Here is a 25,767-nt window from a genome sequence, read left to right as displayed (position 1 = left end):
CATTTTCAAATTAAGAAAATAAGGTTGTATTGTGTGATAGTTTCATGTTAATATTAATAACTTTCAAAATAAGAAACAAATATAATAATCACATGATTAAAATCATTATACTTATGATAATGCAAATATATACATTGATTCTAATCACTTTTATGTAATTTATATTTATACGTGATGATGTATAATGAAACAAAAAGAAAAACCAGTTCGGAAACCAACAAATTCAAATTAAAAAAAAAACGAAGAAATTATTAAATAATGTTGACATTGATTTTTAAAATGAGTAATATATATATAAAAAAAAAAAATAGTTATAAATAAAATAGCACGTACGTACATATCGATAAGATTGTAGTATTGTTTTCAGTCACAGTGTTCTTATTCATTTTTTCAATGAACAAAATCAGAACAATTATTGAATTAAAATAAATAAGAAGATGATGATGATGATGATGATGAAGATAATTGACAATAGTTGAATTTTCCTTAATATTAATATAAAAAAATGAATTTTATATTACTCTCATTGCAAGTAATAAAAAAAATAGCCAAATAGTTACAAGTATTAAATATATGAAAACACAAAGATACATGTAATATCTCTCAATATAATCAGTGATTATATTAATCACTTTTATTGTTTATAATAACGTGATAATTTTCTATAAACAAAAGAACAATAATCATAAGAAAAATCTTCTTGATTTATATTTTTATGTATATATATATATATTTATATATACTTTTTTGGTTTACTTTTTCTCACCTTCGTTTTTTTTTGTGAACGTAATTTGTTTTTATTTTCTCACACGGTATGTTCCCCAAATTTGATAAATCTGTACGTATCGTCCTCCTCCTCTTTGCGTTTTCCATATTTCATATAACCATAATCAAAATCTACGTTTTGCAGTTGTTTACTCGAATCTGAATGATCACCGTCTCCAGTTTTTTCATTTCTAGTGTATCTACAATAATTGATTTATTTAAAGTTTACACCATCGATGATAATCAATAATTTCTATGAATTAATTTAAATGAAATAAAATACATTATCATCACACCAAAAAAAAAAAAAACAGATAGAAACAAACAATACAATGTAGAAACAAAGTTGTAGAGAAATATACAAATGATTCCCATGAATATATATTTGAATATGAGACGTATGAGGGGATTACCCAAAATGTATTGGACGATTTCTTTGTATACGTTGTAAAGATATTCTGGATACAGATGCATCTTGTCCATGAAGTAACCATATGGTTGCAAACATGCTACAGAGCACGAAAATCAGTTTCATAGCTATAATATATAATTGAAATATTATAATGCATTTTTCTATGAATGACAATGTTAATGATTTAATTAATAACAATTATGATATGACAATGTTAATGATGAAGACAACTATGATGATAATAAGTGAATAATAGAATGATAATAGTGTTATTAAAAAAGAAAATGATCTATATAGTTTGAATTATTATTTGAAATGAAATATATTGATATAATTGATAATGATTATGATATGAAGATGCTAATGATAATGGACGATTATGATGATGATGATTAAATAACAAATTTATGATTGATAATAGTGTTATTAAGAAACAAAACGTTTCACATACTTTGAATTGTTAATTGAAATAAAATATTTTGATATAATTAATAAGGATCATAATATGATGATGCTAATGATGATGAACAATGATGATTGAATAACAAAATGAAATAGAGAATTCAATTATTATTTTTAATTTAATCTAATATTATTTGTGTGATTTATAATAGTGTTATTATAAAAACGATTCACAATCTTTGAATTATTACTTGAAATGATTAATTTTGATATAATTAATAACGATTATGATATGACGGTGCTGCTGATGATAATAATGATGATGATGATTGAATAACAAAATGAAATAGAATTCATTTACTATTTTTTATTTAATCTAATATTATTTGTGTGATTTATAATAGTGTCATTATAAAAACGATTCACATTCTTTGAATTATTACTTGAAATGATTAATTTTGATATAATTAATAACGATTATGATATGACAGTGCTGCTGATGATAATAATGATGATGATGATTGAATAACAAAATGAAATAGAATTCATTTATTATTTTTAATTTATTCTAATACGTATTGTCATTCAAAATAATATTGTTAAGAAACAAAACGATTCATATACTTCGAATTATTAATTTAATTAAAATACTTTGATATATAATTAATAACAATTATCATAAGACAATGTAAATGATGATGATAATGATGATTGAATAACAGAATGATGATGATGATGATGAATGAAATAGAGAATTCATTTGTTATTTTTAATTGAATCTAATATTATTTGTGTGTGATTCATAATAGTGTTATTAAACAAAATTCATTTTCACATTCACATATATACTTTGAATTATAAATGAAATGAATAAATATGAACAAAAAAGAAACATATTTTTCAATGAATGATGAATGAAATTTTTGTGAAATTTGTTAATGATTAAGATTCAGCATATATTTACTAAACTAAATATACTTACTTACGTAATGATAGTAGATGAAAAACCGCGAAGCAAATGACTGATACAGCTCGTAAACAGAGCCTTTTTATAGCCAAGGATCTTCATCCCCTTCTATCATCATCCCGTAGGATGGTTAAGCTCCCAGAATTTTAATTCTCTTCAACAGTTCTAGAACGTAGGGGCGATAAACAATTTTCTTTTCCCTTGCAGTTGACTCAATCGGTTGTTCTTTTTTTTTTTTTTTTATTCCTCAAAGGTACTCTCTCTCTGTCTCGATGATTGGCAGTTTATTGAAAATTGTATTACAACCGCCTTAGTCTGCATGTATTTCAGTTTTTCTTTTTTTTTTTTTTGCATTTTAATCTATCTCTCTTCCTTTTTCTTATATATTTTATTCCTCATCTCTGTTGTGTCTTATTTTGTACTTTCTTTTATATTTTTACACCATAATCGGACAATATTATTAGGTTATAATTTAATTAGAGAATTTCTAGGTTGATTTATTGAATATTAATTATATTTTTATTAATATATTTAATTTTTTTTTTTATTTATTTTGGGAGAGGTGTTTTGGTTTTTTAAACTTTGATTTTTTTAATTATTATTATATAATACTGTATTATCATATTAATAGTATTATTATATAATACTATTACTTAATATAATTAAATTAATAATATAAATATTTATGCCGTAAATATTAATTAATAATATTAATAATATTAATGAAATTAATAAAGTTTGATTTGGATTTTTATTTCTATAATTATTATTAATTTTATTAAGTAAATTAATAATATTAATATTGATAAACTATTATTTAATTAATAATATTAATAATATTAATAAGATTAATAAAGTTGTATTTTTATTTTTATTTCTATAAATATTATTATATTAATTAGTATTAATACTAATAACTAAATTATTAATATTAATGATATTAATATTGATAAACTATTAATTACAATAATAATATTAATTCAATTGATAGATTTTAATTTTTATTTTTATAATTATTATTATATTAAATTTTATTAATATTATAAACTAAATTTACTATAAATAATATTATTAAAATTAATAAATTTTGATTTTTATTTGTATTTCTATTATTATTATTATATAAATTAATATTAATTTGATTAAATAAGTTTTATTATTAACAATTAGTAGTATTTCAATTTAATAATTTATTATATTAATGAGAATAGTAATAATAATTTATATTATTCTTTTAAAAAGAATATGAACTTTTAAATCATATTATTTACTCACACAATTTTTTTGTACTTTCTTATTTTCTACGATAAATACGCATTGTGTAGGAGGATCAATATTTTGATTACTTTCTTGAAATCTTTCAAAAAAAAAAAAATTTATTAAAAATAGAACGATTTCTTTGTAATTTTATTTCTTATAAATTGAATTATATTATAAGTAAAGTTTATAAAAAGTTTATTTTGTATTTATTGTTTTGCAAAAGCTACGATAAACGTTTCAATTAAAAAACATTTGAAGAAAAGAAATTAATTTATAACAATTCATGGGTACATATATGTCAATCTTTTTTTTTATTTTTTTTTATTAAACTTTTATCTATGTCCATCCTAAAACCACTCCCATTTTTCTCTAATTCTTCCTCAATTAAACAAAAAATAAAATAAAACATAACCAATTGATTGTAATATTGAAATGAAAGGTTGCTCTGGGTGCCGGGTCATAGTGGCGTTCAGGGCAACGAAAGGGCGCACGAGCTTGCCAGACTTGGAGCTTCACGGCACGATCTGGCAAACCAATGCCACATCAGCGTGTCAGAGGGGCTCATGCGGAGGAGGTCTAGGAAGTGGGCCATGGACCGCTTCAGGGATCTCTGGGTGCAAGGCCCTGGCATGAGGCACACGAAGGCTCTGTTTTCAGGGCCTTCGGAGAAGCTAGGTACCGAGTTGATCAACCTGGACCGAGCCCAATTGAGGCTGGTTGTAGGATTGGTCACCGGGCACTGGCACCTTAGAAAGCACCTTACGCGACTGGGCCTTGCACAAGACTCGGTCTGCGGCAGGTGCGGCGAAGGGGAGGATACCCCCCGCCATCTCATAACTCAATGCGTTGGGCTCGCGGACGTCAGAAATGATATCCTTGGGACCACCGCCAACAACTTCGACCTAGTGGGCTCAGGGGCGGAACAGACTGCTGCGCTTTGCAAGGGAGTCGGGGCTGCCCGCGGGACCGCTACGGTCATAGGTTTTTCCCCGCAAGGGGCCCGGGCACAATGGTCCAGAGACTGAGCGCCCGGGTAAACAAACCTCAAGGGGATAAAAAAAATATTGAAATGAAATTTTATTTTTAAAGCTACAAATCAAATGTTTCTAGATCTTTTTTTAAATTATTTAATCCTTTGCACTCCGATGATTTAAAAAGGCAACTCGAGTGGCGCTGATACGGCGCCTGGCAGATTTCAAAGCAAAAAAATAGGCCTCCAATGCAAATTGTTAATTCTTCTAATTTGCATTATATACACGTAATTAAATTTTAAATTGAATAATCAATTGTACTTTTTTTTACAAATTTACGGAAAACGTTATAAAAATAAATGTGAAACGTAATACCTGTGAATACTTTTCTTAGTTACATATATATATGTGTGTGTTACGTGTTAAGAACACATTGAATTACGTGGGTAAGGTCAGGGTCAATGGTATTAAGCTTACTAAGATTATTAACGGCTTCCAGAACTTTTATGGTGCTTCTTTAAGAATCCTATAAATAATCGTGCTAAATCCATTAACAAGACATTTCCATTTAAACCATCTTACCCATTTTTACGTGGTTAATTTTTAACATACATACACACACACACACACACATATTAGAATGTTCATTAAATCAAACAAAAAAAAATTAAAAATAAATTAACATCAATGATGTGATTACAAAAATCAACTAAGAAGAAACTTCAGAAGACAAAAATTGTTCAAATATTAATAATGGCGGTAACAACGAGTTGCGAAGAAACTAACATGGTTGTACCATTTCACAAAGGTTTATCCGAATGGTGGAGTGAAGAAACGGAATATGTTTTTCAAAGAATCGAAAGATGGGCAGCTTTTGCAAGGGGATACAATCGATTAAGATCCGAAAGATTATCAAAGGGTCGTTTAACGATGAATGAGGAACATAATTCAAGATGGAGTATATCATCGAATAAATTAATCATCGAAGAAGAAACATCATGGAATCCATCGTTTCATAAACTTAAAAGAAGTCGTCGTAGATCACGTCAAGAAGAGGAAATGAAAATCAATCATTTTCGTGATAGTGTTTTTGGTTATCGTTCTAATGATAATTTGGATAGCACTTGTTTAGAAACTTATAGATACGATCATAGTATTTATTTCAAAACTATCGGTGAAATTAGAAATAATAAGAAAAATTCAACAACAATTAATAACAATGATGATAATAATGACGATGATTCGAAAGAAAATGTGTCTTTAGATTGTGAAGATGAAGACATTGAAATTGAAGTTGATCATGAAGTTGAAGAAACTGATGAAGTTGTTGATATTGAAGATGAAATTGAAGAAATTGATGATGAAGTTGAAGATATTGAAGATGAAGTTGATCAAACAACATTTGTTTACGATTCAATTGATGAACAATTTTATCTTGAAAATGATCACACGAGAAATAATGAATTTGAATCAAACAAAAGTGATGTTGGTGTATGGCCAATCGTAGATTTGTCAAAACTCGATTTAAATTCAGAAATGTCGGATGAGTCATCGAACGATAAAAAGAATGAAGTTGAATGGACGATTGAGACTAATAATAATAATAATAATAATAATAATAATTATATGAGAAAGGAAAATATGGAAAGTAAAATGGATTATTATCAGAATGAAAAAAGGTTCAATTATGAATCGAAACAAGATGAATTGAAAAAGGATGAAGGTGATGAAGATACAACCAAAGGAATTTTCACTTTCAAGATGATTAAACATCGACCTTCGAGAATGATCAAAAGATCTACTGTTTGTGGTGATAATAATGTCATTTGGCCAGGAATACTTTTAAATTATACGAGAAATGTTGATATTCAATCAACAGAATCACCACATCACCACCATCATCATCATCATCATCATCATTACTATTCTAATAATTTCAAATGAATATTATTTGAATTAACAGATATCATTTTGTGATTATTTATATTTATTTGGTTTTTAACTTTATATTACTATTTTTATTATTAATTTAATAATTTCATATAAATATATTTTTTTTGTATTAACAAATATTTGATTATTATTATTATTATTATTATAATTTGGTATTAGGAACTCGAATGTTCATTTAATTACTTTTTTTATTATTTACATTTATTTGTTTTTGTTTTCTGTACTTCTACTTGATTATTTTTTTTTTATTATTATTCTAATAATTTCAACTAAATATTTGTTTAATTAATAAATACTTATGATATAATATTCATTATTATATAATTATAATTAATAGAAAAGTGATAAACATTGTATAATTTATTCTAAAAAGGATAATGAAAAGAAAGAAAACAATAAATAATAATAAACAAAATAATCAACAATAAATAAGTATCCGTATAATAATATTATATCATTCTATATTTCAATAAACACATTATTCGATAATAAAATTATAATAAACATACAAAAAATTATATTAAAACTCCCCCTTTTTCTTTTCATCCCCCTGCTACAATTAAAATCAACAAATTTTGGTAAAAGTTGCAATTGGTCTGTGCCATTTAATTTTGTGACAATATTAAAATATTTGTCGATAGATTAATCATTTTTAAAAATGGTAATCTTCTCATTATAAATATTTCTGTAATAAATTGTACAAAAATGTAATATTATCTTGATTATTATTTTTTAATTAGAAAAACATTGCACATACCTCTTAAATAATTACCAGTAAACGATGCGTCACCGTAAAACGTAAACAAATAAACATTTGGAAATACTTGTTTAAATACAGAAACATCCAATCCAAAAAATTGATTCATACGAAAATGAGAAATGTGCATCAGTGCTATTGAATTTGTTGATAATACTATTTCTTCTTTAAATTCTTGTAATTTTGATTGAACTTTTTCTGGATTATTGTGTTGTATATCTAAATTCAACGAGTAAGCTTTTAACGATGGATTACTTATGAAAATAATTAATAATTTTGTATCAATACTACAAAAATGTTTGTTTACATTAAAACGACACACTGATAACGTATCTATTATAGCACACCATATAGTCATATCTTTAAATGGACACCTCCTATATTTAAAAAAGAAACAAAAAATACAATGAACAAAATTCAATAAAATGAACAACTGAAACGAATTATATAATGAACAATATTTAAAATGATTTATGTATATATATATAGAATCTTATCGAACTAACAGAGATAATCATGATTCTAATTAATTAATAAACAAATAATTCGCAATAAAATAATATTGCGATTATAAATTGAGATATAAACTATCCTATCTTTCAAGTTGGATAAAACTGCACACTGTGTGCCAAATTTTATTCAAATCGGTTTAGTAGTTTAGGAGTCTATTGCGAACAAACAACGTGACACGTAATTTATATATATATTAATATAAACTATCCTATCTTTCAAGTTGGATGAAACTGCACACTGTGTGCAAAATTTTATTCAAATCGGTTTAGTAGTTTAGGAGTCCATGGCGGACAAACAACGTGACACGTAATTTATATATATATATATATAGTTATAATAAAATGAATAAATTATTTGCTAAATATAATAACATATAATGAACAATATTAAAATAAATTATATATAAATAATTATAATAATGAATGAATTATTTTCTAAATATTGTACAATAATATAATAAACAATATTTAAAATGATTTATGTAAAAATAATGATAATAATAAATTAATTACCAATCCCATAAATCACCAGACATGTCCAAAAATTTAACAAAATATTCAGGTTGTGATAAAATAATCAATACAGTTGTCTTAGGATCAGCATCTTTTAAAGAACGTTTGATCTCACTAATCACTTCATGTATCTCATTTTTCTTAGGATCATAACTCAAAGATATTCTTTTACCAAAATATTGTTTAGCCATATTTTCATTAACAAATGTATAAGTTGTTAATTCTGACAATTGTTCAGAAGGAAAATCAAGTGTCAAAATAGGATATATATTATTATTATATCGAAATTTATAACAACTTTTTAAATTAACTGTAAAACTACTAAATTGTTTAGTTCTGCATGGACATCCTTCAAAGAAACAAATTATACAATAATTTAAATATTAATATTTTGAACAATAAAACAATATATTTTTAATCATTATCTTACCAACAGATTTATTGTTAGTATTGTCTTTAAAAGTTATTTGTAAGCGTGGTATTTGTTTAAAAAAGTTTACATTCTGTCTATCTTTTAAGATCCATTTTAAACAATTATTTAATCTTAATCTATCCATAATATAATATATACAATCTTGCATTTCTTCATGTTCATCACCATCATCATTATCATTTTGATTCATCTCATACCAACTACGATTAAAAGGACAACAACATTTTCCATAAACATTATTTTTCTGTATAATTTTCTTTTCTTTTTGTAATATACAGTTGTTTGTTTGTTTGTTTTTTTGGAATTATATTAATTTATTATTTAAAAAGACAAGAAGTAGTATGACTTACGTATTCACCAATTCTTTCCTGAACATATTGTTAATCAAGATTTAAAAACTAACACACACAAGGATGTTTCAAATATTTAATGTGATATTATGAACAATTTTTTTACTAATATTTAAATTATTATTAATTATATCAAACCGTCGTATTTAACTGTTATTTAATGTAATAAGCTTATTATTCTGTTAAATTTGTACTGTTGAATTTAGTATCATGTAAACAAAACTATTATTATATGACAAGTATATTAAGAAAAATTAGTCCAAGTAAACTAATGTAAATAATAAATATAATACAAAGAAAATCTATCTGACAAATTACATTACAACTACATGATTCAAATTACAATTATTTAAACGAGTTCTTTTTTTTTCCATAACATTATCCAAAATTTTAATAAACTATTAAACAAAATCTCAACAACCTAATAGTAATTGTGTAGTTCAGTAACATCTTTAGTACAAGAATAATAAGTATTGCAGTAAAGATTACTTGAAATAGTATTTGTTTATGATTTCTTTGAAAAAATTCAAAATTGATTGATCAAAACTCAAACAATTATTAAAGTTTAAAGACTGTGTTCAAACGAGTGGTATGTAAATTATAATTTTTTTCTATGAAGAAGAAGTGTCGCCATTCTTTGTTTAATAGTCTCACATTGTTTGACTTTTAATGACCAAAAATTAGTCATTCAAAGTTAAGGTATAACTATAATATTATATAATTATAATATAATAATACTTAAAATAATGAAAAATACGTTATAATACTTAGAATAATACAGTTAAATCAAAATTTTGTACAATCCTGATATTCAAGCTTATACATTGTACATAAAAGAAGCTTGTGTCTGTGTTAATTTTTTGTAATAAAAATTTCTGCAGAATATTATCAGATCTATCCTCTACCTACAAATTTATTTTTTTTTTGATAATAATACCGAATAATTCATCGAGAAATATTTCATTCTATTGTATTAATCATTACAGGTAAACAATGGAGTACAACCTACTTGATGATGCTATGCGTTTAGTTGTTAAGTATTTAAACTCCGAAGACTTGAAAAATGTGTCTTTAACTTGCAGGTGCATGTAAACAAAATATTTCATTTATATTAATATAATATTATTATATTTAATCAAATTTATGTTTAATTATTGGTCCTTTAATAAACTAACAATAAATGTATTAGGTTGGGGAAAAAGTTATCCATTATTTTTACGTTAACTTCAAACCTTTATTTAACATACTTCTGGTTGTTTGATTTTGATCAAATATGCACCGTTTTGTTCGTTAATTTGTTAACGTTTTAAAGGTAGCTTCATAATGTCTGTCTCATAAAAGTCTTGGTCCCTATTTGCGAAAAACTCTTGTGATCGATTTTTACAATCTTCTTTTAATGTCAATTTCTTATCAATAAGAAAGTTTTGCAGTGCAACAAAAATATGATAATCGCTTAGTGTAAGGTCTGGTCTATATGATGGATGCATCAAAATTTCCAAACCAATCTCCTGGAGGTTCTGGGAAGTCACTATAGTCATGTGTGACCAGGCGTTGTTCTGATCAAACACAACACCTCTCCTTTTGGCCAATTCTGGCCGTTTCTGGTCAATCGCTTGCTTTAAATGATCCAGTTGTTGACAGTAATGATCCCAATTTAGTGTTTGGCCATATTTAAGCAACTCATAATAAATGATTCCTTTCCAGTCCCACTAAATGCACAGTAGAACCTTCCTGGCCGTTAGTCCTGGTTTGGCTACCATTTGAGCTGCTTCATCGCGCTTTGACCACGATTGTTTTCGCACAATATTGTCGTATGTGACCCATTTCTCATCCCCAGTCACCATCCGTTTAAGAAATGGGTCGATTTCATTCCGTTTGGCCAAGGCTTCGCAGATGGAAATTCGATGCATCATGTTTTTTGGTGTTAATTGGTGTGACACCCAAACATCGAGCTTCTTTTTGAATCCAGCTTTGCGCAAATGGTTTAAAACTGTTTTATGGTCGATCTTTAGCTCCTGGGCGATGCTACAACTACTAAGAAGCTGATCAACTTCGATTATTTCTGTGATTTTATCGACATTTTCGACGATAGGCCAGCCTGTGCGAGGTGCATCTTTAACATCAAAAATACCTGAACGGAATCGACGAAACCAAAATTGCACGTAATTATCTGTTACAGTATTGAGAGTGTAAGCACCATTTACAATTTCACCCGCCTAGCTTGAATTTTCGTCTTTAGATAATAAAAAGTGTGAAATGTACGGAATTTTCTCTTTGTTGACTTTCATTTTGAACACCCTGTAAATCACAATTGAATAGACCAAACAAAAAATGGTAAAGGAATTTTTTTTAGCTCTAAATGTCACCTTTCTAGCAAGGATAAATTTAAAATTGTTTGATTGATATTTTGCGAGAAGTCGATAACTAAAGTCATCTAACGAAAAAATAATGGATTACTTTTTCCCCAACCTAATATTTAAACGTATTAGTAATTGTATAAATATCAATCTAATAAATATCAACCTAATACTAATAAATATCAACCTAAATGTATTAGGAATTATATAATATCAATGAGATTGTTTTTTGACATGCTAGATCTTGGTCTAAACTTATTTATGAAGAAACCCAAAAAAAAGGTCCAAGGCTTGTTACACAAGAAATAATAATAAATCGTTACAACAGGGCAGTTGCTAAAAATGAACACGTATTTTTTTCTACTGATACAAGACCGTTATTACTTTTATGTTTTACCAATCAAAATTGCAATTATGATATAGTAAAAAGTATGAATAATTTTTACATGACATTTAGATATAATATGATTATTATTATTATTTTGTAAAAGATTAATTGAATATTTTTTAAGGACATGTTTTTAAGTTACGACCAATGCATTGCATTTTGGCACAATTGAAAAGAAATATTTTGGAAGATTTTAATAGACTTTGGATGATTTTAATACCTTTTTCATTTTATCTCACAGTAGATACATTAAGTTTTGTCATAAGATCTAGGGGTCCGAGACATTATTTTATACTTTCCCTGCGAAGAAAACATTATCGTTCCTATGCTGAAATTCATAAAGGATTAGATGAATTTTTTTCTAATACATATATTTATGAAGGACCACCTTTAACATATTTTTTTTGTACAGTTTTATTTTGCACATATTTCAACATACCTTCCTTAAAGAATATAATTGCACGATTTTCATCTTGGTAATGTATACTTGATAGAAAATATTCTATTATGTAAATAAAATTAATATTTGTAATCATAAAATATTTCTGACAAATTCGTATTTTGTCTTTTTTACATAGGTATCCATATGCTGGTCCTATTTGGGGATGTACATTAGAATCACTTGACGTATTTTCTACATCACTTATCACAGTAAAAGAAGTTAATCAGACAGATATTGTACATATCATTATAACTGGCAAGGACTTAGAAACTAAGCTCTTAATTTTAAATGAACATTGTAATACCAAGGAAATAATACAAAAGAAATTTGAAGATTTGAAAAATGAAATAAATTTGAAAAAATACTCGATAGCTTTTCTCTGCACATCTGTAGCACGTTTTAATGATTTTTATGAAATAGAATCGGCTGCATTCAAAGAAATTTTTCCTCAAGTAACATTGGCTCATATTTCTAGTAAAAGACCTTTTGCTGCAAGGAATCTCGAGGGTTTGTAAAATTTTTATTAGAAAAAAAAAAAAAAAAAATACAGTGTGTTATATTTACTTCTTTCATAAAAATATGAAAAAATATAAACGATTTTTATATATGTATTTTATTTCAGAATTTAATAAATATTTGCAGAATATAAAACCGCACGTAGGTAATAACGATACTACTTTTATATTATTTACATATAACTAATAAATACATATAAATTGTGTTAATTTTGTCAAAATATTATTACAATAAAAATAAAAATGTAATAATATATTGTGTGTACAATATGAAAAAAATAAATATATTATAAAATAATTTTTATATTCACATATATTAATTTATTTCATTTTCAACCATTTAAATTATGTTAAAAAAAAATATGTCGAATAATAAAAAATGATGAGAAATAAGTTTTCAAAAATACATTTTGACGAATTTCAATTATTTTCATAGCATCAACCATTGCATTTATATTATTATTAATTTATAAATAATTCTGTTGAGTACATAAATTGTAGTTTAATCTAGTAACTGTAGTGGGTCGTTTTAAAACTTGATTAGCATCATATAAACAAAAATATAAAAGGTCAAGTACTGCTTAAATTTATGTAAATAATAAATATAATACAAACAAAACCTACCAAATTGGATTATAAATACAGGAGACAAATTTCAACCATTTAGATGAGTTCCATTTACCATACCATTACAAAAGCTTTTGATAAACTATTAAACAATATCTAAACAATCTTAAAGTAATTGTGTAGATAAGCAACGTCTTTAGTATTAAAATAATAAGTATTGCAGTAAAGTTAACTTAAAATAATGTTATTTTATAATTTCTTTAAAGAAATTCAAAACTGATTGATGAAAACTCAAACAAATATTGCACACATACGATTATTGTTTTGTAACTGTGTTTAAACGTGAGGTATGTAAATAATAATTTTTTAAATGAAGATAAAGTGTTGCCCTTCTTTGTCTTATATTTGTATATTTACAAACAATTAATAACTAATTAAGTCTAATAAATAATGTTAACGTTTTTGTATATGGTGTGCTTATTAATAAGTTAAAAAGTAACCAGACAATTTACTAACCATTCTTACATTGTTTGACTTTTAATAACCAAAATTTGTAATTCAAAGTGAAGGTAACTGTAATTATATATATTTATAATGTAATAATACTTAAAATAATGAACAATACGTTATAATACTGATAATAATACAGTTAAATGAAAATTTAGTACAATCCTGATATTCAAGCTTATACATTGTACATAAAAGTTTGTGTGTGTTTTAATTTCTTGTATAATAACAATTTCTGCAGAATATTATTAGATCTATCCTTTAGCTAAGATTTATTTTTTTTTTGATAATAATATCGAATATTTCATTCTATTGTATTAATCATTACAGGTAAACAATGGGGTACAACCTATATGTTGATGCTATGCATTTAGTTGTTAGGTATTTAAACTCCGAAGACTTGAAAAATGCGTCTTCAACTTGCAGGTGCATGTAAAAGAAATATTTTATTATTAATTATATCTACTTTGATAATATTATTATATTGAATAAAATTGATTGGTCTTTCAATAAACTAACGATGAATGTATTTAAATGTATTTAAATACATGTGTTAGGAATTGTATAAATATATCAATGAGATTGTTTTTTGACACGTTAGGTCTTGGTGTCAACTTATTTATGAAGAAACCCAAGTAATAAAAGGTCCTAGGCTTGTTACACAAGAAATAATAATTAATCGTTACAACAGGGCAGTTGCTAAAAACAATAACGTTTTTTTTTCTACTGACATCAGACCGTTATTACTTTTATGTTTTTCCAACAGGGATTGCAATGCTAATGTAGCTAAAAGTAAGAATATTTTTTACGTGTTATTTATATAAAAGGATTATTATTTTTTGTAAAAGTTTATTTAAATATTTTTCAAGAACTTATTGCTCAACTCCAACCAATGCATTGCATTATGGCAGAATTGAAAATAGGTATTTCTAAAGATGTTAATACAGTTTGGACGATTATAATCCCTTCTTCATGTAATCTACGAGTAGATACTTTATATTTTGTCACAAAATGTAGAGTTCCTATTAATACATTTCGTTGGATAGAGACCCGAGAAGGAAGAAAAAGTGGTTTCTTTACGAATCATTTCCAAGACTTATGTAGCTTGGCACATTATTACAATTCAATTATTTATAGCGCACCATTCAAAAAACTTGTTTTAATTGTATTCTGCATATATTCTAATATTCCTGAGTTAGGGGACATTATTGATCAATTATCACGTTGGTAATAATTATGTATCTATATATATACAGGGTTATCTGTAACTGATGGTACGACGGAAAGAAGGGTGATTCTAAATGAAAAAATTAATCGAAAATATAGAATAAAATTTTGTCGTTTGAGGTTTTGTTTTCGGGAAAATCGACTTTGAATTTTCGCAAAGTACTCGTGCACTTGATCCTATCTCGTTATACTGGACCTACGAACTTTTCATATAAGAATAACCTATATACATATTAAGGTTAATTTTGAAAAGTTCGTGGGCTGTTTCAGAAAAATTCGTGGGCTGTTTCAGAAAAGTTCGTGGGCTGTTTCAGAAAAGTTCGTGGGCTGTTTCAGAAAAGTTCGTGGGCTGTTTCAGAAAAGTTCGTGGGCTGTTTCAGAAAAGTTCGTGGGCTGTTTCTAAAAAGTTCGTGGGCTGTTTTCGAAAAGTTCGTGGGCTGTTTTCGAAAAGTTCGTAGGCTGTTTCAGAAAAGTTCGTAGGCTGTTTCAGAAAAGTTCGTGGGCTGTTTCAGAAAAGTTCGTGGGCTGTTTCAGAAAAGTTCGTAGGTCAGTTATAACGAGACATGATCAAGTACACGCACACTTTGCAAAAATTCAAAGTCGACTTTCTCGAAAACAAAGCCTTAAACGAAAAATATTTATTTTAAATTTTTGATGTATTTTTTCATGTAGAGTCACCCATGTTTCACTTGTACCACCAGTTATAGATACTCCTGTATATTTGATAAAAATTTTTCTATTACGTAAATAAAAACAATATTTGTATCCATAACATATGTCTAAAATATTCGTATTTCGTTTTTATACATAGGTATCCCCAAGCTGGTCCTATTTGGGGATGTACATTAGAATCAACTCAAGCATTTTGTCCAGGATTTAACAAAGAAAAGCCACCTGAACTGGCAGATATTATACAAATTTATATAAGTGGCAGAGACATGTTATCTCGTATTTTAGTTTTAAATGAAGATTGTAATAAAAAGGAAGAAATACAAAAGAAATTTGAAAATTTGAAAAATGAAATAAATTTGAAAAAATACTCGATAGCTTTTATGTGCACATCTGTAGAACGTTATAAAAAATTTTATAAAATAGAATCAGCTGCATTCAAACAAATTTTTCCTGAAGTAACATTGGCTCATATTTTCAGTAGAAGACCGTTCGGAGCAAAAAGTCTCTACGGTTTGTAAAACTGTTATTAAAAAAAAAAAAAAAAACAATGCGTTAATATTAAGTTCTTTTGTAAACATAAAACAAATAAAAATAATTTTTATATATATTTTATTTCAGAATTTTTTATATATTTGGACGATATAACACCGAACGAAGGTAATAATATTACAACTATTTTATTATTAACATATAACTAATAAATTGATATGAGCTTTAAATTTTGTCAAAATATAATAATAATAATAATAAAAGAAATGTAGCAATTTATTGTATCTGCGATAAAAAAATAAATACATTGTATGATAATTTTAATCTATGTTTAATCATTTAATTTTATGTTGAAAATAATATGGTGTGGTGAAATATATATTCTAAAGTACAATTTTTCTAATCTTAATTATTTTTATATCATCAACTATTTTCTTTAATTACTATAAATTTATAAATAATTCTGTTGAATACAAAAACTGTTGCTTATTCTAATAACCGTAGTTCATTGTATTAAGGTTCGATTAGAATCATCTAAACAACAATTTTAAAGGACAAGTACTGAGTAAATTGATGTAAATAATAAATGTAGTAAAAACAAAACCTATCGAATTAAATTATAAATACAGGATACAAATTTTAAATATTTGGACGAGTTCTATTTTCCATAACATTACAAAAGTCTTTAATAAACTATTAAACAAAATCTCAACAATCTAAAAGTAATTGTGTAGATAAGCAACGTCTTTAGTACTAAAATAATAAGTATTGCAGTAAAGTTAACTTAAAATAATGTTATTTTATAATTTCATTAAAGAAATTCAAAACTAAATGATCAAAACTCAAACAATTACTGCTTACATACAATTATTTTTGAAAAACTGTGTTTAAACGTGTGGTATGTAAATAATAATTTTTTAAATGAAGAAAAAGTGTTGTCCTTCATTGTCTTATATTTGTATATTTACAAACAATTAATAACAAATTAAGTCTAATAAATAATGTTAACGTTTTTGTATATGGTGTGTTTATTAATAAGTTAAAAAGTAACCAGACAATTTACCAACCATTCTTACATTGTTTAACTTTTAATGACCAAAATTTGTAATTCAAAGTGAAGCTAACTATAATATTATACAGTTATAATATAATAATACTCAAAATAATGATTAATACGTTCTAATACTGATAATAATACAGTTTAAACAAAATTTTCTAGAATCCTGATATTCAAGCTTACACATTATACATCAAAGTTTGTGAGTGTGTTCATTTCTTGTAATAACAATTTCTGCAGAATATTATTAATTTTATACTAGACCTAGACATTTATTTTTTTCGATAATAAAACTGAATAATTCATCAAGAAATATTTCATTCCATTTTGTTAATCATAACAGGTAAAAAATGGAGTACAACGTACGTGATGATGCTGTGCGTTTAGTTGTTAAGTATTTAACGGACGAGGACTTGATACATGCGTGTTTAACTTGCAGGTATATTCAAAAAAATATATTTTATTATTAATAATATCTTGTGTCTGATAATATATAATCATATTTAATGATATTTACGTTTAATTATTGGTCATATAATGAACTAACGATAAATGTATTTACATGTATTAAGAATTGTATAAATATATCAATGATTTTTTTTTTTTTGACACCTTAGGTCTTGGACTAAACTTATTTTAGAAGAAATCAGAGTAAAAAACCTAAGATTGTTAGACAGGAAATAATAATAAATCGTTACAACAGGGCAGTTGCTAAAAATCAACACGTATTTGTTTCTACTGATATGAGACCGTTTTTACTTTTATGTTTTACCAATAAAAATTGCAATACTGATATAGCAAAAAGTAAAAATGATAATTAAATAATAGGATTATTATTATTTTGTAAAAGATTAATTAAAAATTTTTTTTTTAAGGACATATGTCTAAGCTTAATCCTGATGATTGCATTTTGGTAGAATTGAAAAGAGATATTTCTGAAGATGTTAATACAGTTGACACGATTTTATTCCCTTCTTCATTGCGTTTTATAGTAAATACTTTATATTTTGTCGCAAAATGTGGAGTTCCAGCTCCGGAATTACGATGGTTAGATCTCCCACCAGTAGGACGATTACGTCACGTACCTAGCTATTTCCGAAAATTGCATGAACTGTCACTTTGGTATAATGCAATAACTAATAACCAAGAATACAACAATTTTATTTTAATTTTATTTTGCACATATTCCGATATTCCTGAGTTAATAGAGATAATTGAACATTTCTCAACTAGGTAATATATATACACACACATATGCATATATATTTGATAGAAATTTTTCTATTACGTAGATAGATAAAATATTTGTATGCTTAACATATTTATACAAAAATTCATATTTTGTGTTTTTACATAGGTGTCCATTAAGTGGTCCTATTTGGGGATGTACAATAAATTCAGCTCAGGTGTTTCGCAATACATTGTACAAAGGACCAGTATCTGTTCAAGTAAATTGTATACAAGTTTATATATATAACCAAGACTACCAAACTAAGCTTTTAATTTTAAATGAACATTGTAATACCAAGGAAAAAATTCAAAAGAAATTTGAAGATTTGAAAAGTGTAATAGAACGCGATACAACTATGGTAGCTTTTATGTGCACATCTGTTGCACGTTATAAAGAATTTTATGAAATAGAATCAACTGCATTCAAAGAAAATTTTCCTCAAGCAACATTGGCTCATATTTACAGTAGCAGACCATTCTTAGCAGAGAATCTCGAAGGTTTGTAAAATTATTATTAGAAAAAAAAAATAGAATGCGTTAATATTAACTTGTTGCATAATAATATAAAAAAAATAAAAACGATTTTTATATAACTTTGATTTCAGAATTTCATACGTATTTGAAGAATATCAAACCACACGAAACAATTAATATTACAACTTTTATATTTTTTCCCTATATTAAATGAGTTCATATAAATTGTGTACATTTTGTCAAAATATAATAACAATAAAAACAAAATTGTAATAATTTATTGTGTCTGCGATAAGACAATAAATATATTATATGATAATTTTCATACTTAAACACAATAATTTATTCCATGTTTAATCATTTAATTTATGTTGAAAGAAATATGTTGAATAATGAAAGGTGATGTGAAATATAATCTCAAAGTACATTTTGTTGAATTTAAATTATTTTGATAGCATCAACCATTTCATTTATTCATTATAAATTTATAAATAATTCTGTTGAGTAAATTAACTGTAGCTTATTCTAATAACCGTAGTTTATTGTATTAGGCTTCGATTAGAATCATCTAAACAAAAATATTAAAGGACAAATACTGAGTAATTTTATGTAAATAATAAATGTAGTACAAAGAAGATCTACTTGACAAATTAGATTATTACTGGATGATTTAAATTTTAATTATTTAAACGAAATCTTTTTTCCATAACATTATCAAAGACTTTAATAAAATATTAAACAAAATCTTAAAAACCTAAATAATTTTGTAGATAAGCAAAGTCTTTAGTATAAAAACAATAAGTATTGCATTAAAGTTACTTTAAAATAATGTTATCTTATGATTTCTTTGAAGAAATTCGAAAATGTTTCATCAAAACTAAAACAATTATTGCTTGCATACAATTATTGTTTAAAAACTGTGTTAAACAAAGTGGTATGTAAATTATAATTTTTTAAATGAAGAAAAAGTGTTGCTCTTGTTTGTATAATATTATTATATTTATATACAATTAATAACAAATTAAATCTTGTGAATAAATGTAATGTTTTTGTTTATGGTGTGCTTTTAAAAAAATTAAAAAGTAACAAGATGGTTTACCAAACATTCTTAAATTGTTTGACTTTTAATGTAAAAAAATTATCAATTCTAAATGACGCTAACTATAACATTCAAATAATAACAATTCCGATTTGATGTTATAAGTGACCTTCTAAAGATCAGTTAATAACTGTATTATTATAATACTTAGAATAATACAGTTAAATCAAAATTTTGTACACTTATGATATTCAAGCTTACACATTGTACATAAAAGTTTGTGTGTGTGTTCATTTCTTTTTTAATAATAATTTGTGCAGAATATTATTAATTTTATACTTGACCTAGAGATTTATTTTTTTCACTAAAAATACCGAATAGTTCATTGAATAAAATGTCATACTATTATATTAATAATTACAGGTAAAAAAATGGAGTACAACGTTCGTGATGATGCTATGCGTTTAGTTATTCGATATTTAAACTACGAGGATTTGAAAAATGTGTGTTTAACTTGCAGGTATAATTAAAAAATATATTTTATTATTAATAATATCTTGTGTCTGATAATATAATCATATTTAATCATATTTACGTTTAATTAATGGTCATTTAATAAACCAAAAATAAATGTATTTACATGTGTTAAGAATTGTATAAAAATATTAATGATTTTTTTTTTTGACACTTTAGCTCTTGGAAAATAATTATTGAAAAAGAAACCAACATAAAAGAACCTAAGCTTGTTACACAAGAAATAATAATAAATCGATATAACAGAGCAGTTGCTAAAAATGAACACGTATTTGTTTCTACTGATATGAGACCGTTTTTACTTTTATGTTTCACCAACAAGAATTGCAATTCTGATATAGTAAAAAGTAGGAATGTTTTTTACGTGATAATTAAATATAATAAAATGATTATTTTGTATAAAAATTAATTGAACATTTTTTAAGAATATATTCGTCAGCTGCGACCAATGCATTGCATTTTGGCACAATTGAAAAGATATATTTTTGAGGATTATAATACAGTTTGGACGATTTTAATCCCTTTTTCATCATATCTCTACATAGATATTTTAAATTTTTTCACGAGATCTAATCAGCCAGTTCCGGGATGTTGTTTTCTAAATATCAATCATAAAGAAGGTGCTCGTTTTTATGTCGAAACTCATATTGGATTAGATGAATTTTGTTCGGAAATATATATTTATCGAGGACTGTCAATACCATATTTGTTTACAGTTTTATTTTGCACATATTCCCAAATACCTGCTTTGAAGAATATAATTGCACGATTTTCATCTTGGTAATATATTATATATTTGAGATAGAAATATTTCTATTACGTAAATAAAATTATTAGGTTGGTGCATATGAAATGTCGGATTCTTTTTACGTGCAAACGTTTCCCTTCCTGTTTTCGTTATGCTTTGGTTTTTGGCATAACCTCGTTTATAGTCGTACTGTCCATCTCCAGAGTCACATTTTAACAAAGGAGATTTTCTAAATAGTGATCCCTTTTGTTATTTGTTTTGAATTTTGTACCGATATGAATTCCACCGAAATTCGTGTCATTTTCTTGTATGAGTATAAACTTAGTAATAAAGCTGCAAAAACTGCACGCAACATAAACCAGGCGTTGTGAGAGAATACTAATAACGATCGAAAAGTGCAGAGTTGGTTTGAAAAATTTCGGTCTGGTGATTTTTCCCTACAAAACGAACCGCGAAGAAGACCCAAAACGACCGTGAAAAATGATAATCTGAAGGCATTGGTGGAAGCGAATCCAACTATATCCACGAGGGAACTTGCTACTAGGATGGAAGTTAACCATACAACGATATTGCGATATTTTTCTGAAATTGGCAAGGTGTAAATCCGACATTTCATATGCACCAACCTAATAATATTTGTATCCATACCATATTACTAAAAAAAATTCGTATTTTGTTTTTTTTTACATAGGTATCCATATGTTGGTCCTATTTGGGGATGTACATTAGAATCAGTTCAAGCATTATGTAAAACATATTACAAAAAAAACAACTTCAAGAGTTAGATATTGTATATATCATTATAACTGGCATAGACTTAGAAACAAAGCTTTTAATTTTAAATGAACATTGTAATACCAAGGAAAAAATACAAAAGAAATTTGAAGATTTGAAAAATGAAATAAATTTGAAAAAATACTCGATAGCTTTTCTCTGCACATCTGTAGCACGTTTTAATGATTTTTATGAAATAGAATCAACTGCATTCAAAGAAGTTTTCCTGAAGTATTATTGACTCATATTTTTAGTAGAAGACCATTCGGAGCAGCTAATTTCTACGGTTTGTAAAATTTTTATTAAAAAAAAAAAAAAAAAATAGAATGCGTTAACATTTACTTCTTTCATAAAAATATAAAAAAAAATATAAACGATTTTTATGTAAATTTTATTTCAGAATTTAATATATATTTGCAGAATATAAAACCGTACGTAGGTAATAACGATACAACTTTTTTATTATTTACATATAATTATTAAATACATATAAATTGTGTTAATTTTGTCAAAATATAATAACAATAAAAACAAAATTGTAATAATTTATTGTGTCTGCTATAAGAAAATAAATATATTATATGATAATTTTTATATTTACACATATTTACTTATTCCATGTTTAATCAATTAAATTATGTTAAAAAAAAATATGTGGAATAATAAAAGATGATGTGAAATATATAATCTAAAGTGCATTTTTTCTCATTTCTATTATTTTGACAGCATCAACCATTTCATTTATTTATTATAAATTTATAAATAATTCTGTTGAGTAAATTAACTGTAGCTTATTCTAATAACCGTAGTTTATTGTATTAGGTTTCGATTATAATCATCTAAACAAAAATATTAAAGGACAAATACTGAGTAGTTTTATGTAAATAATAAATGTAGTACAAAGAAGATCTACTTGACAAATTAGATTATTACTGGATGATTTAAATTTTAATTATTTAAACGAAATCTTTTTTCCATAACATTATCAAAGACTTTAATAAACTATTAAACAAAATTTTAAAAACCTAAGTAATTGTGTTAATAATGAAAGTCTTTAGTATAAAAATAATAAGTATTGCATCAAAGTTACTTTGAAATAACGTTATTTTATGATTCCTTGGAAGAAATTCGAAACTGATTCATCAAAACTAGAACAATTATTACTTACATACGATTATTGTTTAAAGATTGTGCTTAAACGTGTGGTATGTAAATTATAATTTTTTAAATGAATAAAAAGTGTTGCCCTTGTTTGTATACTATTTGCAAATTTATATAAAATCAATAACAAATTAAATTTAGTAAGTAGAGTTAACGTTTTTTCTATGGTGTGCTTTTTAATGAACAAACAAGTAACCAAACGACTCATCAATTGTTCTCACATTGTTTGACTGTTAATGAGAAAAATTAGTTATTCAAAGTTAAGGTAACTATAATATTATACAGTTATAATATAATAATACTCAAAATAATGATTAATACGTTCTAATACTGATAATAATACAGTTTAAACAAAATTTTCTAGAATCCTGATATTCAAGCTTACACATAATACATAAAAGATTGTGAGTGTGTTCATTTCTTGTAATAACAATTTCTGTAGAACATTATTAATTTTATACTAGACCTAGAGATTGATTTTTTTTCGATAATAAAACTGAATAATTCATCGAGAAATATTTCACTGTATTTTATTAAATATTATAGATCAAAAATGGAGTACAACGTACGTGATGATGCTATGCGTTTAGTTATTAAGTATTTAAACTGCAAGGATTTGAAAAATGTGTGTTTAACTTGCAGGTATATTTAAAAAATATATTTTATTATTAATAATATCTTGTGTCTGATAATATAATCATATTTAATCATATTTACGTTTAATTAATGGTTATTTAATAAATTAACGATAAATGTATTTACATGTATTAAGAATTGTATAAATATATAAATGATTTTTTTTTGACACCTTAGGTCTTGGACTCAACTTATTTTTCAAGAAATCAGTATAAAAGAACCTAAGCTTGTTAAACAAGAAATAATAATAAATCGATATAACAGAGCAGTTGCTAAAAATGAACACGTATTTGTTTCTACTGATATGAGACCGTTTTTAATTTTATGTTTTACCAACAAAAATTGCAATACTGATATAGCAAAAAGTAAGAATAATAATTAAATAATAAAATTATTATTTTGTAAAAGATTAATTGAACATTTTTTTTAAGGACATATGTCTATGCTCTATCCAATTGATTGCATTTTGGTAGAATTGCAAAGAGATGTTTTTGAAGATGTTAATACAGTTGGCACGATTTTATTCCCTTCTTCATTTTTTTCACTGTAAATACTTTATATTTTGTCACAAAATGTGGATTTCCAGGTCCGGAATTACGATGGTTAGATCTCCCTTTAGTAGGACGAAAATTCTACGATCCTAGATATTTTCGACAATTACATGAACTGTCAGATTGGAACTTTATAATGACTTTTGACCAAACTTTCAATAATTTTATTTTAGTTTTATTTTGCACATATTCTGATATTCCTAAGTTAGTAGAGATAATTGAACATTTCTCAACAAGGTAATATATATACACACATATATATATATTTGATAGAAATTTTTCTATTACGTAAATAGAAATAATATTTGTATGCGTAAAATATTTATAAACAAATTCATATTTTGTATTTTTACATAGGTATCCATTAAATGGTCCTATTTGGGGATGTACAATAAATTCAGCTCAGGTGTTTTGCCATAAATTGTACAAACGACCAGAATCTTTTCAAGTAAATTGTGTACAAATTTATATAAGTGGCGATTACTTGACAAATAAGATTTTAATTTTAAATGAACATTGTAATACCAAGGAAAAAATTCAAAAGAAATTTCAAGATTTGAAAAATGAAATGGGTTACTATAAATACTCGATAGCTTTTATGTGCACATCTGTTGCACGTTATACAGAATTTTATGAAATAGAAGCAAATGCATTCAAAGAAATTTTCCCAGAAGTAACATTGGCTCATATTTTTAGTAGAAGACCATTCTTAGAAGAGAATCTGAAAGGTTTGTAAAATTATTACTAGAAACAAAAAATAAAATGCTTTAATAATAACTTTTTGCATAAAAATATAAAAAAATGAAAACGATTTTTATATAACTTTTATTTCAGAATTTCATACGTATTTGAAAAATATCAAACCACACGAAACAATTAATGTTACAACTTTATTATTATTTCCTTATATTGATTGAATTCGATAAGAAAGCGATAAGAATGCGATAAGAAAATAAATATATTATATAATAATTTTCATACTTAAACATATTCACTTATTCCATGTTTAATCAATTAAATTATGTTAAAAAAATATGTCGAATAATAAAAGATGATGTGAAATATATTCTCTAAAGTACATTTTGTTGAATTTAAATTATTTTG

At 25.4% G+C, this 25,767-nt stretch overlaps 5 protein-coding genes across 5 annotated transcripts; 3 read left to right on the top strand and 2 right to left on the bottom strand.

The window, feature by feature from the left end:
- Positions 1–260: 260 nt before the first annotated feature.
- On the bottom strand, positions 261–2,956 carry Dsk (Drosulfakinin). The gene is made up of 3 exons (XM_089172461.1): positions 2,566–2,956; positions 1,179–1,274; positions 261–965 (listed from the first exon to the last, which is right to left on the bottom strand). Exons 1-3 carry the CDS (start codon positions 2,646–2,648, stop codon positions 806–808), a joined length of 339 nt encoding a protein of 112 aa, XP_089028587.1. The 5' UTR covers positions 2,649–2,956; the 3' UTR covers positions 261–805.
- Positions 2,957–5,327: 2,371 nt separating this feature from the next.
- On the top strand, positions 5,328–8,476 carry LOC107064450 (uncharacterized). Its single transcript, XM_015317145.2, has one exon. The coding sequence runs from the start codon at positions 5,531–5,533 to the stop codon at positions 6,719–6,721; it is 1,191 nt and encodes a 396-aa protein (XP_015172631.2). The 5' UTR covers positions 5,328–5,530; the 3' UTR covers positions 6,722–8,476.
- Positions 8,477–10,593: 2,117 nt separating this feature from the next.
- LOC149032594 (histone-lysine N-methyltransferase SETMAR-like) lies at positions 10,594–12,269 on the bottom strand. Its single transcript, XM_089172444.1, has 4 exons — positions 12,261–12,269; positions 11,558–11,593; positions 11,023–11,511; positions 10,594–10,911 (listed from the first exon to the last, which is right to left on the bottom strand). Exons 1-4 carry the CDS (start codon positions 12,267–12,269, stop codon positions 10,594–10,596), a joined length of 852 nt encoding a protein of 283 aa, XP_089028570.1.
- A 2,696-nt stretch (positions 12,270–14,965) lies between these two features.
- On the top strand, positions 14,966–16,488 carry LOC149032593 (uncharacterized). Its single transcript, XM_089172443.1, has 2 exons — positions 14,966–15,298; positions 16,110–16,488. The coding sequence occupies exons 1-2, from the start codon at positions 14,976–14,978 to the stop codon at positions 16,486–16,488; spliced, it is 702 nt and encodes a 233-aa protein (XP_089028569.1). The 5' UTR covers positions 14,966–14,975.
- Positions 16,489–18,396: 1,908 nt separating this feature from the next.
- LOC149032592 (uncharacterized) lies at positions 18,397–19,506 on the top strand. The gene is made up of 3 exons (XM_089172442.1): positions 18,397–18,749; positions 18,874–19,244; positions 19,352–19,506. The coding sequence occupies exons 1-3, from the start codon at positions 18,397–18,399 to the stop codon at positions 19,432–19,434; spliced, it is 807 nt and encodes a 268-aa protein (XP_089028568.1). The 3' UTR covers positions 19,435–19,506.
- The last annotated feature ends 6,261 nt before the right edge of the window (positions 19,507–25,767 follow it).

This window comes from Polistes dominula, unplaced genomic scaffold, assembly GCF_049000335.1.
Source record: "Polistes dominula isolate Pdom_NZ unplaced genomic scaffold, Pdom_raw_medaka contig_74, whole genome shotgun sequence".
In the NCBI taxonomy this organism is placed as follows: Eukaryota; Metazoa; Arthropoda; class Insecta; order Hymenoptera; family Vespidae; genus Polistes; species Polistes dominula.
The sequence above is the reverse complement of the archived record's forward strand: the minus strand, read 5'-3'. Positions and strand labels throughout refer to the sequence as shown.